Consider the following 17,529-nt stretch of genomic DNA (forward strand, 5'->3'; position numbering starts at 1 on the left):
GTAAACCAAATTAGATTGTATTTGAAATATTGAAGATGGATTATTCTGCATGTCTTTCAGTTATATTCTGGGACCAAAATATTAAGGTTAAGGGGATAGTGGTCATAGGGCAAGATGTAATGGCAACAGTGCGGGATGCCAGACAAACTTTTTTAAAGGGCAAACACTTATAAAGCATGGTTTTGCCTTGTAAGTGATTGCCCCTTTAAAAAAACTTCAGAGTTCGTCCAGCATCCTGCACTGCCACCAAACTCAGGCCGCATTACATCCCTCCCAATGTATTATTTCTTAAGAATAAAAATATATTTCTACATATATACGCTTAATATGAAACTAGATCAGTGATGGCTAACCTTGACACTCCAGCTGTTGTTGAACTACACATCCCAGCATTCCCTGCTACAGTTCTGCTATTGGCCATGCCAAAACTGTAGCAGTGCATGCTGGGATGTTTAGTTCAACAACAGCTGGAGTGTCAAGGTTAGCCATCACTGAACTAGATTATAATTATTTTTTTTTTCCTAAAGAGCACTATAGAGAAGATGTATCAAACCTTTGAAGAAATACAAGTGGAGGAGTTGCCAATAGATTTATCAAGTAAACTCTTTAAAATGATAGCTAGAAACTTTTCATTTGCTAGAAGCAGCTTCTCCACCTGTACTCATTTTCTATATATTGTATTTAAGTAGGCTTACAGATTGAACTTGTAGCTGCAGATCATTCTTCTCTTGCAACAAAGAGACCATCTTCTCCTCCAGCTCCTTGCGCCTGCTATCAGACTTCTCCAGGGCTTCCTTCAGCCTCTGGAACTCTTCCTTCATGTTTGCCATCTCTTTCTCTGTCTCCGCACTCTTGAGCAGGGGCTTGATCTTGAAGTAAAGCTTCATCCAGGGCCAATTTTTGACGCACATGAAAGCTCGGATGTTCCATTGAATTACGAGAAGGGCATCTCTGATGTGAAATTCAGAATGTAGATTAGAAATTATGTAAATTTTGTAACATGAAATTTACAATTTAGACGCCTAAAAAAAGAGGACATATGACACTAATGTTAATGGAGGAATATTAAGCATTCATTTTCTTACAGAGAAAATTGTTGTAATCCCAGTATAGGAGCAGACTGACTAACAGTAAAAGTTAAATATGCATAGCTCAACATTAAATCCATTTAAGGAACTACATTATACAATTTGAAGACTAGCAGGACCAGACATTATATTTATGTATTGATTCACCTGCGCTCCAAAATCTTCTTAAACTCTCTCCTCATCAGCAATCCCCGAGATTGTGCTTGGATTCGAGTAATGATCCTAGAGAGCCGCTCATCCCTCATTTCTTCAAGAAGACCCAACAGACCAGCTTTAAAGAATACCTAATAGGAATGTAAAATATGGTGTCTGATATTTGCCTCCAATTAAAGACACATTGCATTATTGTTGCAGGTCATTGATATAGGGAAACATGATGCCAATGGGCTTTTACCTTTGTATGTCCAAACTTGTACTGAGTATGGTCAATATCCAGAGATCCTAAAAGCTTTTCTGCCCCTTTTCTGCTGTCTATGAACTGCCCTTCAGGAATAGCTGCTGGGTTCAAGATTCGGTAACTGCAGAAAAAAGTCATCAATTGAAAAAAACTTTTTTTTAAATTATTATTATTATTATTATTAATAATAACAGTTTACGATTTAGCACAGCAAATTCCATTGTGCTTACAATTGGAAACTGTCATAAAACAAACTGGGTAGTTATAGACAGTCAAAGAAGTATGAAGGCCCTTCTTGCAAGCTTACAATCTATAGATTACTTTTTATACACATAACTACAAATGTTTAACAGACATACCGTTGCCTGAAATCCCCATACAGGATACGGTTGGGGAATCCCTTCCTGCAGATTCTAATTCCTTCCAGCACCCCGTTACAGCGGAGCTGGTGCATTACTAATGGATTGTCCATTTCACCTGAAACATACAAATACATGTGGCAACTACCCCAGAGTGATATGGCATTGTGTCTGGTATCGGGACATCGGGTAGATGGGGTTTAGATCGTCTATGGTATGGTGGACCACCATTAGTCAACCAGGCTTAGTTAGATGTGTAAAGATAGTTGAGCGGCAATAACGCTAGTTAGACACCGGTGGCTGAACGGTGGGACCATGGTCTACAGACACATGGTCCACGGGACTTTTTCAGGATTTTTGGTGCCGTCTACTTGCATCATTCTTTACTATCCAAGTGGACATAGAGTTAGAAGCATGGCGAGTCTAGCAAGCCATGCAAGGGCACACTGCGCACATATACAGTGTCCTCGGGGACCCCTGTGTCATTCGGCACCAAAAAACATGAAAAAGTCCCATCAACCATGTATCCATTGGCCATAGTCCCGCCGATCAGCCACCAGCTTCTAACTAGGGTTACTATCGTTAACTAGCGACTGTCATCTATGTTTACACTCTCTCCATGAAACTTCCATGCTAGCTGGAACAAATTGGCATTTATTTTTTAAAACGTTTTTATTCATACCCATTTTTTATCTTTAAGAGAATTCTCTTTTCATGAAATTATATGTGATGTTTTATTCATTAAATGTATAATAAAATTTCATAATTGGTATTTGTAATTTTTTTCGGTAAAACCCAAGGGCTGTATCATATCTTTCTCCGACTATGTTTACATGGCTAAGTCAGGTTGACTGAGGGTGGTCGATCATACAATAATCGATCTAAACCCCATCGGCCCCCAATATGTGTTTGCAGTCATTATCTGGGCTCATGGGCTACAGAATAAAGCAGACTATTTGTGGTGAACTGATTTCAATGGTTGGATGTTAAGCCAAAGATATGTTTTTTGTGATTAGTACCTGGCGCCTTGCGTTCATTTGGGATGAGACAGCGTACAAAGTGAGGATGAGTGGTTTTCAGGTTGGTCATTAGTTTGTTCAGATTCTCCTGTTGAAGTATACAAAAGATGTTAAGAAACATAGACATAGACATGTAAGCCAATGGAAGATTCCAATGCATTAAGCATACATTTATTTTTCTGAAATTAAATTGAGTAAATTTCAAACAACTATCATTTCCCACTGTGCTGCAGGCACACATTGGAATTATGAAACCTCTTTACCCTATGTAGAGCAGATACTGTCTGGAAAGAAGAACCCTTTTTCTTTGCTCCTTTGCCTTTCCCACCACTCTCTGTGGGATGATAGAAAGAAAGAGTTATTATTTACACATCAAATCAGCAGATCGACGATGTCCTCAGATCAGAAAGTTCCTACCGTCAGTGCTGGAATAGTTGGCAAACAGAAGGGACAGCAGTTTGAGAGATGACTTTTGGTACAACCCCACCACAGTCTCATTCAGTGGGTCCTTGTTCTTCTCCAGCCAGCCCATGATGTTATAGTCCACTGTACCAGCGTAGTGCACCAGGGCAAAGTGAGCCTCAGGCTTCCCCTTTAAATTCCTGGGTTTCTGAAAATTATTGGACTTGCCCAGGTGATTATCATATAGCTTGGCCTTAAAGGTCACATCTGATGCCTTGGGGAACATGCACTCCTCTTCTAGGATGGACATGATACCCATGGGCTGTAGAGGAACAAAGGTGTGTTACTAGGCTAGGAAAAAGAATGACAACATTCCCCCCCCCCCCCCCCCCAGTTTGTAAGCAGTATTCACACATTACAAACACACAGATGCATCAGGCCTGTAAACAGTCAAGTTAACAGAGCAGCTCATAATTGGTAGTGATTGTGTAACCAGTAGGCACCCTCACCTTCTCTATGAGGTCAATGCAGGCCTGCAGGTCCATGCCAAAGTCTATGAACTCCCACTCAATGCCCTCCTTCTTGTATTCCTCCTGCTCCAGCACAAACATGTGGTGGTTGAAGAACTGCTGCAACTTCTCGTTGGTGAAGTTAATGCAGAGCTGCTCAAAGCTGTTAAACTGGTGATAGAAAGAGTTGATAAATAAGAAAAATGATCTATGCTACATATAGAAAAAGGAAAATAATCTGGACACAAAACAGAAGCACTACATTTATAGTTCAAGAGATCTTATAGCACGGAGATGCTCAAATGCAAATTAAGGCTGAAACAGATGTGTCTCCATACACCCAGTGTCTTTAGACCATATGGTGCCAGATACCTGGTGACACTGACAAACTCTGAGATGAGCAGTGTAATCTATTTAATGTTCATCTTAAGGCCCCCATACACTGGGCGATGTACCTGCAATTTGGAACTCGGTACTTGTTTCCTAGCAAGGCCACAAATCTTATGGATCGTGTACCTTTAGTTAAGGTACACGATCCATAAGATGGACCCGATTTCCTTTGAAATCAGGTCCATTTGGCCGGCTAGGATAAAATATCGGGGGCATCGCGTCGCGTCGGGACCGTTAACAATGGTCCCGACGCGACCGACGCGATGCCCGCGATTTCCCCATAGGCTTCAATGTTAAAAAATATTTTAACATTGAAATCGTGTCGGGAAAGGTAAAATATCGGGGGCATCGCGTCGGTCGGGACCATTAACAATGGTCACGACGCGATGCCCCCGATTTTTCCATCGGGTTCAATGTTAAAATATTTTTTGACATTGAAATAGTGAAAAAATGTGAAAAATGTGAAATGGGCCAATATGACCCATTTCACATTATAGATGTCCCCGTCGTCACCCCACGATAGACGCCAACCCGAAGCGTGGCGAGCGCAGCGAGCCCCGCGAGGGGACGCGGATACCTTCACAGTTATACGCGTCCCCTCGCGGGCTTCACAGGTGTCCGTGGCGACGCGGACACCTGTGAAGTCCGCGAAGGGACGCGTTTACCTGTGAAGGTATCCGCGTCCCCTCGCGGGGCTCGCTGCGCTCGCCACGCTTCGGGCTCGGTGGCTCGCTGCGCTCGCCACACTATTCTATTCTCAACTCCACGCCGACGTGGATAGTAGGGGAATGAAAAGGTCGGAGGACGCACACCGCCGCCCCTCGCGGGCTCGCTGCGCTCGCCACGCTTCGGGTTGGCGTCTACCGTGGGGTACGGTGTACGCCGTTAAATTTGGGGGGGTTGGGAATATTTTTACATTGAATACAATGTAAAATCGGGTCCCAGGGACCCGATTTACATTTCATTAAAAAAAAAAATCGGGTCCAAAATCGGTCGGTCGCGACGATCGCATCGCATGCGATGCGATCGACCCGATTTTTCCGACACGACCACCCCGATGTGAATCGGTGTGGCCGTGCTAGGAAACAAGTACCTGGAACTCTTTTCCTGTGATTTCCGCAATCAGTCACAGAAAAAGAGCCCAATTTACAGGTGACTGATGGCGGGTATGATGCAATGCGCGGATCAGTGCGTATCGCACCGGACCCTCTGAGTCACCCCTGCTGCAGATGCAATCTCTTGGATTGCTTCTGAACCAGGCCGGCTTGGCTATGATTGCATGCAATATATATATATTGCATGCACAAGGACCGCATGTGATATATCGTATACGATCCTGCCACCCACAGAGGTTCCAGGCAGCTCAAGGGGGCACAGCGTGTGATTTCTCCAAGGGGCGAAGTCACCACAGTGTATGGGGGACCTTCAATCTCATCACTGACAGGGTTCCAGTGACACCAGGCTGTGACTTTAACCACACCGATATTTCCTTTACACATGTACAAAAGATACAGATTAGGCAAAATGGGACTTGACATGAGAAAATGCTGTGTTTGCTCACATTAGAGGCCTCCTTTACACATTCATGGCTGAAACTTGGATTTTCATCACAATCATGTGGCACAACTCCACAATCATGTGGCACATATGGTTTTCACATCCAGCACCCCGGGCATGAGCCCACCTCAAGTGACATGGGACATAGGGGCAGATGTATTAAGCCTTAACAAGAGATAAGCCTTAACAAGAGATAAACGTCCAGGATGTGATTGGCTGGACGTTTATCTCTCTTTATCACCCTTGCATTTATCTTTTGTTTAGGCTTAATACATCTGCCCCATAGCCTGGTAAGTTTCTATATAAATCACCAACTATAATATATCTGGCAGCTGAAATTATTTATTCAGCTCCTCTGCTTCAATACTCCTCTAGCTGGCCTAATACTTACATCAAAGATCTCAAATCCTGCAATGTCCAACACTCCAATGAAGTATTGTCTGGGCTGCTTGGTCTCCAGTGTGGTGTTAATTCTCACCACCATCCACAGGAACATCTTCTCATACACTGACTTGGCCAGGGCACCGATAGAGTAGGTCACCTATGCAATGAGAAAAAGACTGAAATGAGAAACTCTACGAGGGGAATGAGCCAAGTTACTCATAGACAAGCCTAGAAACCACCCTCAAGAGGAGACTAGAGATAGTAAATTTAGCAAAGATAGGCATTGTTGAAAAATAATAAAACAAAATTCTCAATACTGTAGATAATGCAATTACTAACCTGTTGTACACTCTGCCCTTTGGTGACATACTCATTCCCCACCTTGACCCGGGGGTGACACAGACCCTTTAAGAGGTCAGCAGAGTTCAGGTTCATGAGGTAAGCAGCTTTGTCAGCCTCTGCAACATAAGCAAGGTTTATGTGACAACTGAGACTAAATGCTGGTGTTTTAATACATAAAGAGTAGGCAGTGTTAAAAATAGGCCTCACAGACCCGCAGAGCCCATAAGCCACCCACCGTATGCGAGGGCTATTGCTACACTACTGAACAGGACCATCTTCTCATGCATGGGAGTTGTGAAGGTCAGACCATATACCATCTCTGTCTAGCAGAGACCTATGGTGTTAAATGTTTCCTCCTTGCACTACACTGTGCACACAAGTTATCTCCATGTAATACGCACACTGTATAACACTGTACATCCACCTTACCCTCAGTCCCATCTGGTTCTGCCTGTTCTTCCCTTTGCTTCTGCTTGAACCTCATGTTTCCAGAGTGCATGATGGCTCCAGTCAGCTTGTACACACCAGCCTTTTCCTCAGCAGTGAAGCCCAAGACATCAAAGGCACTCTGGTATCGGAGAGTACGATAAACAACATGATCAGTACATTGAAATTAGACAATCAAGCATAATATGTGTGGGGAAGGGAGATCACAAAAGGGAGAATCTAAGTAGTTGTACATGTGCATTGCATCAATTTGGGATTAGCTAAACTTGGAAACTTGCTTACATCTGTTTGTATGAGCTCATCTGAGTCATCTATGGAGGCAACTGTGACTTCTCCTTGGGAGATGTAGGAATAGTCATACGGGTTGTTGGTAACCAGGAGCATGTCTGCCATTGAGAACAACAAATATTATTCATAATAGGTAGACAAATAGCCATTCTATAAAATATCATAATACAGCAGAAAAACATATAAGTGCAGCTCAGTGTCTCTAATGCAGTTGTATATCATAAATGTCTGGAGACTACATAATGGCATTAACCTCAGATAACCAGATGGACATGGAACAACTTACCCAGAAGCTCTGGCTTTTTATTGGATAGGATCTGGTAGAAAATGTGATAATTTCTCTCAGACTTCAGTTGGCAGATGCAACGAGACTTCTCCAGGAGATCTGAAAGAAAAAGAGGACGAGTGATTAGAGATAGAATAATGGAGGAGTAAGTGTTAGATGGATGATCTATCGTGATTGTCACTGTTTTAGAGAAACTCCTTCATATATAATTATGGAAGTACATATCGAAAAGAAGGAACATATCTATCTATATTATATTAATTCCTTTGCATTCCTTCCTGGAAAGGAGAAAGATGAGAGGGAATGAACGCATAACTCACAGGTTTCTATGTCAGCAGAAGCCAGCTTCCCAGAGGCACCAAAGTGGATGCGAATGAATTTACCCTGGATGATGTGAGGATAAGAGGGAAAAAGACAGACATATGAGGAGTGAAGCTAACATGGCAAAGTTAGAGGAGTAGTACTGTGTAAGGGAGATACAGGAAATAGCACAAGTAGAAGATATAGATACATAGCAGATTAGCTGATGGGCGGAATGTGATGTGATAGGTTGGGTACTTACAAATCTGGAGGAGTTGTCATTTCGCAATGTCTTTGCATTGCCAAAGGCTTCCAGTGCAGGGTTAGCCTGGATAATTTGATCCTCCAGAGTCCCCTGGGATAAAGGAATACAAGGTTAGTGAGAGTAAGTCACCTAATAACATTATTATTGTCTAAATCTATTCTTCCACATTAGCTTATTTTCTTTATCATGATGCCCATTTGTGTAATTATTCCTTGCCAGCTGTTTCTATCGCCAGCCTTCCTGTCCAGATGCAGCTACATTAGACCCACCCCCTCCCACCACCACCTTATTATTACAGCCTCCTTTCAGTCATTGCCGCTCACAGTCTTGCTCTGTATGGCCTGGTGTATTCACCTTGTTGGCGGCGGCTGCATCCTTTTTTCCCCCAACTGCTGCTATGCTAGCAAAGTACTGGATGACACGCTTGGTATTTACAGTCTTCCCAGCACCAGATTCTCCACTAAAGAGAAAAGTAGGAGATATCAATGAGGAACATAGACACAGATGCTATAGGTTTAGCAGCAAAGAAGATAAACTCACGTGATAAGGATGGACTGGTTCTCACGATCTATGAGGAAAAGGAAGAGAGAAACTTATTGAACCTCAAGTACACTTGCCACATATATTCTATATTATTATCAGAGATATATATATTATATATTATGATCAGTGTCTGACCTGTCAGCATGTACTGATAGGCATTGTCAGAGATGGAGAAGATGTGAGGTGGGGCTTCACTCCTCTTCTTCCCACGATAAGCATTAACAACCTCTGCATTGTACACAGGAAGCCACTTGTAGGGGTTCACAGTCACACAGAACAGTCCTGAATATGTCTGAGAGGAGAGAGCGTAAATAACATCACAGAAGTCCATTAACATGATTGGATACACTAATCACATGATGACCATGCATTATTTCCCAGTAACCTCTCACCTCCCAGCATGACCACTCATAAAACTACTGTATTTAGTCCCAACAGGGAGCACTTTATGAAAAAGCTAGGCCAAAGCATAGGCGTGCATATATCTGAGTTTGACTGCACACATACAGTATCTATCTATCTATCTATCTATCTATCTATCTATCTATCTATCTAGAGGAGAGACTTAATGTGCGTGGAAGGGCATTCCATAGAGTGGGTGCTGCCCGATGAAAGTCCTGCAATTGTGAGTGGGATCTAGTAATGATTGTGGATGAAAGACCCAGATCTTGTGCAGAGCGGAGAGGTCTGGTGGGGATATATTTTGATATAAGTGAAGCGATATATGTTGGTGTAGTCAGGTTAATGGCTTTTATATGTGAGTAGAACTATTTTATATTGAATACTATAGAATATAGGCAACCGGTGGGGGGACTCACAGAGCAGATCAGCAGACGTTAAGGGGGAAATTTACTAAAGGAAATTTGTACAAAAATAGGTGTATTTGTATCCAGAAATACACTTATTTTTGAAATTTACTATCCCGAAAATACGGCAATTCGTAGTCGTATTGATGTGCTATCAATACGAATACGAATTGCCGTATTTTCGGGATAGTAAATGTCAAAAATAAGTGTATTTCTGGATACAAATACACCTATTTTTTACAAATTTCCTTTAGTAAATTTCCCCCTAAGTGTCTAGATAGGAAGATCAGCATCGCAGCTGCATTAAAAATGGATTGTAGTGGAGAGAGTCTTTTCTTAGGAAGACCGGTGACTATTGCAATAATCAATACATGAGATAATGGGCCTTACATGAGATACTGTAGGTAGGATGAGAACCAAGAAAGGGCTTTATTCTGAAGACCTAGGGATTGTAGTGTTTGCATGAGAAGAGAGTGGTCAACCGTGTCAAAGGCAGCTGAGAGATCTTGAATAATAAGAAGTGAGAAATGGCCTATTGCTTTAGCAGTGGCCAGATCATTCACTACTTTAGTCAGTGCTGTCTCGTGTTGAGAGCGAACGCCTGACTGGAGTGGGCCCAATAAGCTGTAGGAGTTAAGAAAGTATGGGGTGAATTTATGAAGCTTGGAGAAGTGTTATCTATCCCCATAAAGAACGTTATGAGCAAGGTGATAATGGTTCAGCCAATCAGCTCTTACCTGTCAATTTACATATTGTAGCTGATTGGATGAACCATTATCACCTTGCTCATAACGTTCTTTATGGTGATAGATAACACTTCTCCAAGCTTCATAAATTCACCCCTATGTGAGGTATACTATCCATACAATCCATCCAAAAATACGCCACTCACACAGACTTTGTTCAGTGACATAATCAATCCAGAGGCATGCACAGTTTGCAATGTTTTGGAGTTTATTCCTCGTCTTCAGGCAATATAAAATAACTGTGTTACTAACACAATTAATTTCTCTGGATTGATTATTTCACTGAACAAGGTCCGTGTGAGTGCCGTATTTTTGGATCATATATATCTTTCTTTGACATATGTGCAAAGGGAGTGAGGGTGTAAGTAAAATATACAGATAACATGTTCTAATTTCTCACATAGATCATCCAGGCTGCATAACGCTCTTTGAGGTTGTACAGCACGGCTGGCTCATGCAGGAAGGTCAGCATCGCCATGTCCTCAATTTTATCGAACTTGGGTGGGTTTTGCTGGTGTACATCACTTTCCTTCACTGTGACGGTCTGGAATCATAAAAAAAAAAGAAAGAATTATTAAAACATGAAAGGGACAGCAACAGTCAATACATTTAGCAATATTCCAAGATTGGAACTAGCAAAGAAATGTGAGCAGGGGAAGGATAAATGTTTACAATTGTAACGGCTAATCTTAATGCCGTAATGGATTTCCAGTCAGCAACGCTGTGTGACCTGCTTCATTTTTCAAATTTGGTGTGTCTTCTACCCACCATTAGTCTATAAGGATTGTAAATTGTTTAACCTTAAAACAATAGGTAGACCTCTGTGGGGATAACGGCTATATATATATATATATATATATATATATATATATATATATGGGACAGATGGTGGGTGGGTGTATAAGCGCAGGAGTGTCCAAGTGTCGGAAAGTCCAGTAATCCACCTGCACCTTAGCAGGGAAAATGATCACACAAAAGTCTTTGGTAAGACTGCAGCTTCCTTCTCACATGCAATGAATCCCGGGTCCAAGGGATTAGGTGAATCTGGGTAGAACAGGAGAGAAATGGGAAGGAGCGCTTCCTAGTGTTAGGTACGAGCATCACTGTTATGTACCCCGGAGTTTGTATCTCCTTTTATGCTCAATAAATACTCTTTTAATACACTAGGAAGCGCTCCTTCCCATTTCTCTCCTGTTCTACCCATATATATATATATATATATATCTCTGGTACTCCGACAAGCGGGGGAGGGGGAGCGGCACTCCACGGTCTTCAATAGTGATAATAATTCACGGCAAAGATGCAGCAATAACGATCCGTTATTGCTGCATCTTTGCCGTGAATTATTATCACTATTGAAGACCGTGGAGTGCCGCTCCCCCTCCCCCGCTTGTCGGAGTACCAGATATATTGTAGCTGTTTAAGCTATTTTGGAGGTGGCACCAGGGCATCTACCTGTCAGTGATGTGGAGTGCCTGATCATCCCTGCACTATATATATATATATATACAGGGCCGAAACTAGGGTTTCCGGCGCCCGGGGCAAGGCAGTCTTTTGGTGCCCCCCCCCCCCCCTCCTAGTGATGCTGCTGCGCGCCGGAGGCGCGTCGAAATTTTCGGGGGGCGTGGCCTAATTTGGGGGCGTGGCCTATAATCGCTGCTCTCCCGCGAGGCCACGCCCCATTTTGCCGCTATAGGGGCATGACCCAGAGGCTCTGTGAGCCTCTAGCCATGCCCCCAGCCCCCTGGCTGCGGGAATAGACGCTGTGCGCATGCGCACAGCGTTTATTCCCCGCTGCTTAGTTAGCAGCTGACAGGGGGGACCGAACAACTGACGCCTTGTCCCTGGCGCCGGAGACCCCCCCCTCCCCGCACAGTCCTCTCACCGCTCACCCCGCAGCCGCATCTTCGTCCGTCTCCTACTAGCGCTGCGGCGGGAAGCGCTGATGACTTCAAAAAGACTTGCCGGACGCTGATTGGCTGAATTCAGCCAATCAGCGTCCGGCAAGTCTTTTCAAAGTCATCAGCGCTTCCTGCAGCCGTGCTAGTAGGAGATGGACGGACATACCTGTCAGCGCGCCCCTCACCTCCAGCGCCCGGTGCGCGTGACCCCCCAGCCCCCCCCTAGTTACGGCCCTGATATATATATACTGTATATATATAGCTGTACGGCCCGGCACTCACTCCTTTTGGTAAATCGCCCCGGTGCCTGTCTTGTAGAGGTTGCAGAGAAATGGAAGGAGACTAGCACTCGTGGGTCTTGAAAGACTTTGTATTTAAAAAGTGGGTAAAAACCAACCAACGTTTCGGGGCAGCACCCCTTTGTCAAGGTTTAGGTGAGAACGTTCTCAACTACACATATATATATATATATATATTTCCTAGCAGCTGCCATTTATGTAATAATGTTATACTGCATATATAGTTTTGTGTCTCATATAGGTATATAAGAATATAGGAAAGCATATAACACTTAGACATGGTCTCTCCCACCTTGCCACCTGCAGTCTCAGCCACTACTTTTCCCCCTTCACGACTGGTGATTTTGGCTTTCACAAACTCCTCCTGCGCATCAGGGATAAAAACTTCAGTCTTAATGTCAAAAACACGAGTCTGAGCCTCTAGTCTTTCTTTGTCCGATTTTCGGAGATATGAGGCAGCAGGCCCAAAATCCGCCATCATTGCGTCACCCATGGTGGAAAGGTCTGTAAGAGAGAAAGATATAAATATAGTTTATTATACAGATTAGTAATATATCACAAATAGGACATTACTCTACTTATGTATCTTTTCAGTGATGTAACACCATACTCCAGTTTCCCACTAATTTTAAATCAAACAAATCAAAATAGCCTTAAAATATTAAATTCTATTCTGCCCCAAAGCCATTTTTTTAAAACAAATGGAATAAAATTCGTCATTGTTATTGCTTGAGGGCAACTTCAAAAATTGGTTTTAATTGGATTTATTTATTTCCTAAATATTGCATATTTTTCCATTCATAGTCCATTCGTTTTAATGGGGTTTTCCGAATGTATGATATATGTAGATTCAACTGATATCAATGACCCCCATTGAAATAAAAAATTCAATGAGTCACTATGTCTGTTGGATCAAAGCAACAAGTTTCTTGGACTCCTAACACTGCCAGCCAATCAAACTGTGTGAGAAACTGCAAATGATTGTCTATAAGCAAAATGGCATTCCAGTGACTCACTGCTCTGATCAATTAGTGGCACGCAGTGCTAGCATTTGGATGCATCCTTATCTTATATAAACCCTCCAATGGGCTACTGTGAATCAGGAGTGAAAAATTTTACTCCTGTTTAGACTATGGTACATTGAAAACAGGTCTCCTAGACTAGTTATTCTCCTTGTGACTGAATATATTTATGAATATTTACTTATATACTGGCAGGAGACCACACAGCACTTTACAATTGAGAATAAACAATAATAAAAGAAGACTAGTAATAAAAGCTGCAGGCTAAGTGGAATTGCTATGGCTGTAGCTAATGTATGCTAGCTATATGGCTATTGTGTATGTATATGTTTCTATTGTGATCTGAATGTCTACAGCAGTGATTTTCAACCTTTTTACCTTGCGGCACACTAAATAAGATTTTAAAATTGCCAAGGCACACCATGAGATCCCCACAGGGCAAAACACATTGGCCCCCACAGGAAAAACCAAACCTATTGCCCCCATATAAAAAAACAATCACACTGGACCCCACAGGTAACACAAATAAAATACATTGGCCCTTTAAATGAAAAGAAGAGACCAGTAAATAACACTTGAACTGGTGGTGGCTGTAAACTGGTTTGGGCATCTCTAGATCTGGGGCACACTTGAGAACAGCCAAGGCACACTAGTGTGCCACGGCACAGTGGTTGAAAAACACTGGTCTACAGGTTAGTCTTTCTCCTGGCTACAGTATGATGGCCTACCAGATGCAGACCTCAATGGACAACATACTGATGATCAGACTGTCATGGAAAACACAAACAGTAAATGCAAGTTAAGGAAAGGTTTTTCTTACCTTGTTTTTAATAAAAAAGGACCAGAGAGAGGACAAGTTCTGTACAGAAAGGAGGAGAAGAGAGGTTGGTAAAGAAAACACTGAGAGACTCTGCATCAGGAACATGTCAGAGAGGGTATCAAATGAGGATGAGGCTTGGACAGAAAGATTAATATTAGAGGTGTTGGAGGCAGAAAGAGATAAGACAGAGAAGAGCCAAGTGATAACAGGATGCAGATACTAGAACAGACAGGGACACGTGTATTTATAGAAGGGGAGAAGCCGATGTAGTGAATGTATGATAGATGAGGTGTTAGAGATGAGGATGTACAAAGGATGTACAAAGTGATGTGTAGAGGACATCTTATAGTCATACATTGTATATACCCACAAACAGTACAATCCACACTTTGGGTTAGATGTACTAAGCTTGAAAAGTTATAAAAATGGAAAGTAATAAACTACTAGCCAATCAGCTCATATCTGTCATGTCACAGGCTGGGTTTGAAGATTGACAGTTAGGACCGTATTGGTTGGTGGTTTATCACTCTCCACTTTATCACTTATGAAGGCTTAGTACATCTCGCCCCCTATATGATCACTTGTGTAATTTATACACAGCACAATACATGTCTGCATCCTTACTGACATAAGCCACACTATTATTCCAAAACAGAGATACCCCAGAGTACTGAAAGTATAGCGTCAAAGAGATCAGGCAGAATAGGACACTCTGACATACATGCAACATTTAGTATGGAATACTAGTTATGATTAATATGTAAAACATATATAACTCTGTGTACACACGGTCGGCGGCTGTGCTATTCGATCCCGATCGAATAGCATGGCAAGCCAAAAGACATGCATGCAATTTCGACTATAAAGTACAGATCTGTACTATATAGTGAATGCAGCCCTGTCTATCTGGGTTTCAATTTGTGCTATGTGGGAGCGCGCATCGGGATCGCAAGGAATCGGTACATCTGTCAGAATGAACTTAGGTCTACAGTCATTAGATCGACCCCACTAGGTCGACTGGCAGGAAGGTCGACCTGACTTAAGGTCGACATGGGCCAAGGTCGACATGACTTAAGGTCGAATTTGCATAAAGGTCGACATGAGGAAGGGCGACTGGTCATAAGGTCAACATGGGTTTTTCACAGTTTTTTTATCCGAATGTCGACACAGTCGACATGGACACAGTTGGCAATGAGAATCGGACCCTCGCATCGCTCGCTTCGCTCGCGATGCTTCGGGCACGGTGCCTCGCTGCGCTTGGCACACTATTTTATTCTCCCACCACGCCCTAGTGGATGGTAGGGCATGAAATACCGCCTGTCGGCACATGTTGCAGGATAGGAAACAGACAGTTGTCGTAAATGGAGTGCATTCTATGGAGGGACATGTTACCAGTGGAGTACCCCAGGGATCTGTACTTGGACCAGTGCTCTTTAATATCTTTGTTAGTGACATTGCAAATGGTATTGAAGGGAAAGTATGCCTTTTTGCAGATGATACAAAGATATGCAACAGAGTAGACACACCAGGAGGGGTAAATCAAATGACTGATGATCTAAGTAAACTTGAGAATTGGTCAAGAGAATGGCAACTGCAGTTTAATGCTAAAAAATGCAAAATTATGCACTTGGGACTCAAAAACCCAAAGGCTCAATATAGTATTAAGGGTACTATAATGGAAACTACTGAGGAGGAAAGAGATCTAGGAGTCACTATTTCAAGTGACTTAAAGGCAGGGAGGCAATGTAACAAAGCAATGAGGAAAGCTAGTCAGATGCTTGGTTGCATAGGGATAGGAATCAGTAGCAGAAAAAAAGACGTAATAATGCCACTTTATAGGTCATTGGTACGACCTCATCTGGAATACTGTGTCCAGTTCTGGAGGCCATATCTTCAGAAGGATATAAATACATTGGAGAGTGTACAAAGAAGGGCAACTAAAATGGTTCATGGCCTACATCACAAAACTTACCTGGATAGACTAAAAGATCTTAACATGTATAGTTTGGAGCAGAGAAGGGAAAGGGGGGACATGATAGAAATCTTCAAATATATCAAGGGTTTTAACATAGTACAGGTGGGAAATTTTCTTCAAAGGAAAACAAGTAATAAAACACGAGGACATGCACTGAAACTGGAGGGAGGTAGGTTCAGGGGAAATGTTAGAAAGAATTACTTCACAGAAAGGGTAGTGGATAAGTGGAATAGCCTCCCATCAGAGGTGGTAGAGGCTAAGACCGTAGAACAATTTAAACATGCTTGGGATAGGCATATGAATATCCTTACAAAGAAATAAGGATTAAAAAGGGTTGAGTTTACCTGAAGGGTAAAAAAGGGGCAGACTAGATGGGCCAAATGGTTCTTATCTGCCCTCAAATTCTATGTTTCTATGTTTCTATGTCGGCTCAAAAAACAGTGAAAAACCCATGTCGACCTTATGACCAGTCGACCTTCCTCATGTCGACCTTCATGCAAATTCGACCTTAAGTCATGTCGACCTTGGCCCATGTCGACCTTAAGTCAGGTCGACCTTCCTGCCAGTCGACCTAGTGGGGTCGACCTAATGACTGTAGACCTAAGTTCATTCTAATAGATGACCGCTTCCCGATCGCAAGGTAAAAAAACCTGTGCGATCTGCATGCGATCCCGGTGCGATTTTGACTATATAGTCAAAATATCATGCCAAATCTCACTATGCGTCCACGCCATTATTAGTTCATTCAAGCTACAGTTCATAAAGATACCGACATAAATATCCCACTCAAATGATATCTCAATACACATAATCAAAGTATAGGTCGTCCTACTTCATATACCTCTATATGATATGTCACCTACATGTAATTCTATATGATGTGTCACCTACAGTATATACTCATACCATCATATATAATCATATACCTGTATAACACAGCCATGATCAGCATTACTGCAGAACATGACATTGTGTCAACTAACCAATTGTGTACAACCATTATAATACTGTAATGGGATATATATATATATATATATATTTATTTATTTATTTATTAACAGTTTCTTATATAGCGCATACAGATTCCGCAGCGCTTTACAGAGTATAGTTGTTCATTCACATCAGTCCCTGCCCCAGTGGAGCTTACAATCTATATTCCCTACCACATGTAAACACACACGCAGACATTCTAGGGTTAATTTTTGTTGGGAGCCAATTAGCCTACCAGTATATTTTTGGATTGTGGGAGGAAACCGGAGTACCCGGAGGAAACCCACGCAAACACGGGGAGAATATACAAACTCCGCACAGTTAGAGCCATGGTGGGTATTGAACCCATGACCTCAGCGCTGTGAGGCAGTAATGCTAACCATTACACCATCCG

General features: G+C 42.4%; 1 protein-coding gene and 1 long non-coding RNA gene across 3 annotated transcripts in view; one reads left to right on the plus strand and one right to left on the minus strand.

The window, feature by feature from the left end:
• LOC146080857 (uncharacterized) overlaps positions 1-17,529 on the plus strand; it is a 122,642-nt gene that overhangs the window by 13,152 nt on the left and 91,961 nt on the right. The gene's annotated exons all lie outside the window — the stretch shown is intronic.
• Positions 1-17,529, minus strand: part of LOC146080843 (myosin-6) — a 31,884-nt gene that overhangs the window by 11,908 nt on the left and 2,447 nt on the right. The window contains exons 1-21 of one of the 2 annotated variants that reach the window (XM_083188539.1): positions 14,171-14,207; positions 12,621-12,832; positions 10,529-10,672; positions 8,712-8,868; positions 8,574-8,601; positions 8,388-8,493; positions 8,031-8,123; positions 7,789-7,852; positions 7,469-7,567; positions 7,177-7,280; positions 6,877-7,015; positions 6,445-6,563; positions 6,113-6,262; positions 3,775-3,945; positions 3,281-3,587; positions 3,127-3,197; positions 2,864-2,951; positions 1,845-1,962; positions 1,483-1,606; positions 1,236-1,372; positions 696-951 (exon numbers count right to left, since the gene is read on the minus strand). In XM_083188539.1, coding sequence (XP_083044665.1) covers positions 696-951; positions 1,236-1,372; positions 1,483-1,606; positions 1,845-1,962; positions 2,864-2,951; positions 3,127-3,197; positions 3,281-3,587; positions 3,775-3,945; positions 6,113-6,262; positions 6,445-6,563; positions 6,877-7,015; positions 7,177-7,280; positions 7,469-7,567; positions 7,789-7,852; positions 8,031-8,123; positions 8,388-8,493; positions 8,574-8,601; positions 8,712-8,868; positions 10,529-10,672; positions 12,621-12,821 — 2,676 coding nt within the window. In that variant the 5' untranslated portion in view covers positions 12,822-12,832; positions 14,171-14,207. Of the gene's footprint in view, positions 1-695; positions 952-1,235; positions 1,373-1,482; positions 1,607-1,844; positions 1,963-2,863; positions 2,952-3,126; positions 3,198-3,280; positions 3,588-3,774; positions 3,946-6,112; positions 6,263-6,444; positions 6,564-6,876; positions 7,016-7,176; positions 7,281-7,468; positions 7,568-7,788; positions 7,853-8,030; positions 8,124-8,387; positions 8,494-8,573; positions 8,602-8,711; positions 8,869-10,528; positions 10,673-12,620; positions 12,833-14,170; positions 14,208-17,529 lie in introns of those variants that run through there. The other variant, XM_083188530.1, reaches the window with a different exon arrangement.

This window comes from Crinia signifera, chromosome 1 (assembly GCF_055691185.1).
Source record: "Crinia signifera chromosome 1, ASM5569118v1, whole genome shotgun sequence".
NCBI classification, from domain to species: Eukaryota; Metazoa; Chordata; class Amphibia; order Anura; family Myobatrachidae; genus Crinia; species Crinia signifera.